Genomic DNA, 3853 nt, shown 5'->3' on the forward strand with positions numbered 1-3853 from the left:
GGCAAAACTTGATACCAGCAGCTTCAAAAAGGAGCTTGCTGCCCTGAGATTACAGCCCACCACACTGGGAAACCCATCCTGCCCCAAGTGGAGCTGTTTCAGTCAGGCATGCGGAGCGGAGCGTTACTGACACGGTGGAACTGCTCCGAGGGTGTGAAGCTCCTGACTTTCCCTTTGAGTTCACTAAACTATTTCAGGCATGTTAACCTCACACACTCCTTTTCTCCCCTCCCAGCAAGGCAAATTAGTTTAAAGAGCCAAGAGCTGGTGTTTTCAAAAGAGATCAGAAATCTGATAGTTCTCCTCGGTGGAAGCAGCTCACAGCACCTGGTTTTCTGAGGCTTTCCCTCTTCAACAGGAAAAATGAAGAGGTCTCTCAGGTGCAGGGCTCCCAAAATGGGGCTTCTGGAACGTTCACCAGTCTTCTTGAAAGTACTGACAAAGACTGACACAAAATCCTCCTCTTGCATTTTACTGCCAATATTCTCCCTCTTCCCCGTGCCTAAACTTCTGGAACGTTCACCACTCTTCTTCAAAGTACTGACAAAGACTGACACAATCCTCCTCTTGCATTTTACTGTCAATATTCTCCCTCTTCCCCGTGCCTAATTATTACAATTGGATGAGTAAAACAAGATGGTAAATTTGAGCTTTTGGGAAAAAAGAAGTGCAAAGATGAAAAACAAATCTAGAATCATAACAACCAATTTCCTGCACTAGCTACTGGCCAGAACCTTAACTGCAGTTCTAAAAAAAAAGGTGAATAAATCCCACAGAAGAGATTTTTAAGAATATTGTTTAATCTACATTCCCCAAAGGAGGGGAAAAAAAGGTAATTTGTTGAAGAAAGCTCATCCATATAGTTTAAAAAGAACAAATGTTAATTTCTTAAACAAGAAATAAACTTAAGCAATTGTTTTTGCAGCAAAATTTTTTAGTTACATCAAACAGAATGCCAAGTGCAAGTTGCTGACAATAATCCTGCAGCTACAGATGTTATATATCTGCTAGACCTTTATTTCCTTAACAGAAAACAGAATTAAGACTCTTACTGTAAAGTTCACCACGAGCTCCCTACATCTGTAGTCAAAATACCACCTACTACCTGCAAATAACATTAATGTTCAATTATATCATGCTTTGAAAACAAAGGAAATAAATTATTGCTTTCACACTACCTGAAGGGTTCTGCACTGTCCCCTAACATCCATAAACAAATCAATTCACTGAGATAAATTATTCTCTCTCTCTAAATTCAACAGAATTTCCTCAGACTGGGAATGAACCAACTCTGCTGCACTGCTCCAAGTTACAAATAAAATAAATGGATGCCAAACACAGGCTGTTGGAAAGGCATCCTCAGCCTGACAACCCCTTCACTTCCAAGACAGTAACACCCTTCACATCTGACCCCTTCTCTCAGTGACCTCCTCCACACACCATCTCCTTTACAACGCAGGTTCTGCCACCAGAGTTCACCAGCTGTTATTAAACAAACTTACCCCCTTCAAACCTCTGTTTCCCCAGGCCCCTGTCTCCAGCAGATCTGGAGCATGCTCCATTTTCTCTTTGCCTGGTTTTGCCTCTAAAGAAAACTTCTCCCTGCCAGCACAATCTCTCATCTGCTTGAGAACATCATCAGCGTAGCACAACAGCATACCTTGGAGCATTCCATTCACTTGTCCTTCCTGACTAGCTGGCCTGGCAGCTCTTCCCTGTGCCAAAAGCTTCTGCCCTAGCCTAGAAAGGAAAAGGCCTGTGCAGCAGCTTGGAAGAGTCTTTCTTCTCAGGTCAGATGCAGGAAGCTTTACTTTATTAATCTAGACAGAGTTAGCTGGCTCTAGTATAACGTGCTCCAGTGGCCACCCTGACTGTGCTAATCCTGCCCTACTGCATATCTTGCTGCCATGGAAATGATTAATTTATTTACAAGAAGCAGGGTGGTGGTTGTTGTTGTTTTGTGGGCTTGATTTTTAAGGAGGGAAGGGGGGTTAGGAGCCCTAAAGGCTTTAGGAAGGCTTAAAGGTAACTACTGATCCTGCCAACCCTTATGAATATCTAGGTGGAGTACAAAGCATCCTAATTTTCTGCATCTTCAGGTGCTGGCAACTTCACTCCAACTGCAAAATAAATTCTTGAAACCAATTCAGGACCAAACCTTACATGTTCATTTAGTTATTTTTTCAACCCTTTGGAAACACCCAGCCTGAAAACAGAATTTCAAGGGACTGCTGCTCTTCAACAAGTTTTTAAGCTATGACTATCTGCAAGACCAAACAGCTCCACTGAGTTCAAGAAGCAAATAATCTGTTTGCAAACATAGCCTATGTTTAAGTATCTCCAGGACTAGTTGTTCTTTGCTGTTTCCAGTCTACCTAAAATTTAAGAATATGACACTGCAGCTTATTTGTTTTAGCTGTGGATCTCTCTGAACCACCACAGATCTGTAATTTTATTGTTTTGTGACAATTAATAGAAATCTGTGGTGGGTTTTCATAGCTCGTTTCAATGAACAACAGCTCTAGAGACAGTGTTCAGAGAATGCTGTTACTGCAGCCAGCAAAGGGAAGAATATTAGTTTTAATTGATTTTGATTGGAAAAAAAAATGTATTTGCTTATAAACCTCTTACAGAACAACAAAAATATCTTTAGAGGTTAACAGGGATCTCTTGAAATGGAGAGCTTTTTTTGCAAACGGCAAGGAATAACACATTCTCTGTCTGCACAATAAGAAACAAATAATTAAGAAGTCATAAATATGTGGCATCACAGCCTGCCTTTGTAATACTACTAACTCTGATGAATTTCTATGCTGCTCACAGGTCTCAGACTCTGCAATTACCTAGGAATTCCTTTGCAATTCAGCTCTAGTGAAATGGCTATTTATTAGGAATCTCTGCTGAAGGTATTTTGTTACAATACCCACACCATTACTTTATTAATAGGTAGACACTCGCACGTTGCTTTGATCTTAAAATGTGATTATTCTTGCTATTAAAAAGAAAGAACAGAAACAGAATTTTGCTCTTAAGTGGAACAGTGGCTATAGGCAGCCTGGACAGCAACTCCAGCAACTCAGCTTGTTTCTCAGAGGGGTGATTACATACAACATGATGGCACTGATGGATTATCAGGGCTTGAATCATATGTGGCAGAAAAAAAAAAAAGGAAGGAAAAAAAACCCCAGAAGACATAAATCTTCTCATCTCACCAGTCAGCATGCTTGAGGAAAGCCCAGAATAGTCAAGTGGCTGGGAAAGAGATGCAAACTATTTAACTACCTGCTTGTGTTGTCGTCATCATCAGAGTCGATGAAGCTGCTGGACTCCAGCTCACTGCTCATCATGGTAGAGGAGCTGTCATAACCAGGAGGGTGCTCACGGTGTCTCTCCAGCTTCGGGTGGCCATTGATCCGAGGGACTGTAAAGACAAAAAGAATGGGGCATTCACAGGCAGAGAGGAAGAGCAGGGGAGGAGAGCACTGCGAGCAGCACACCAGTCACACCGACAGCTGTAGGAGGATCCTTATGCCAAAAGCAGGCTCTCCCTGGAACCCAATTCCATTCAGCAGCTGGACAGCCTACTGCCCTGGCTGGCCCGCCTGCAACCTGCCTTCTTCTGAGCTCTTTCATTTGTCTGTGGTTCGTGAGCAAGCCAGGAACAGCCCAAGGCAGAAGCAGCAGGCATGAACGAGTACCATGGTGGTATCAGAACCCACATTAGAATGGCCTTGGGAAGTTGCTGTCCATAGCAAGGGCCATATGAAGATCTTGGAAAAGCAGCAGTTAACACAATTTGAGTTTGGTATGGGCGGGCCTAGCAGCACAGGAACATTAAACAGCATCCCCGAGG

The 3853-nt window shown here is 42.7% G+C and overlaps 1 protein-coding gene across 1 annotated transcript in view; it reads right to left on the reverse strand.

Moving 5' to 3' along the window:
• The window catches only part of DVL1 (dishevelled segment polarity protein 1), a 16260-nt gene extending 12847 nt beyond the window's left edge, over positions 1-3413 (reverse strand). Inside the window, exon 1 of the mRNA XM_008937955.1 lies at positions 3283-3413. Coding sequence (XP_008936203.1) covers positions 3283-3347 — 65 coding nt within the window. The 5' untranslated portion in view covers positions 3348-3413. The remainder of the gene's footprint in view (positions 1-3282) is intronic.
• Positions 3414-3853: the final 440 nt, after the last annotated feature.

The sequence above is a fragment of the Merops nubicus genome, unplaced genomic scaffold, assembly GCF_000691845.1.
Source record: "Merops nubicus isolate BGI_N331 unplaced genomic scaffold, ASM69184v1 scaffold23553, whole genome shotgun sequence".
NCBI lineage: Eukaryota > Metazoa > Chordata > Aves > Coraciiformes > Meropidae > Merops > Merops nubicus.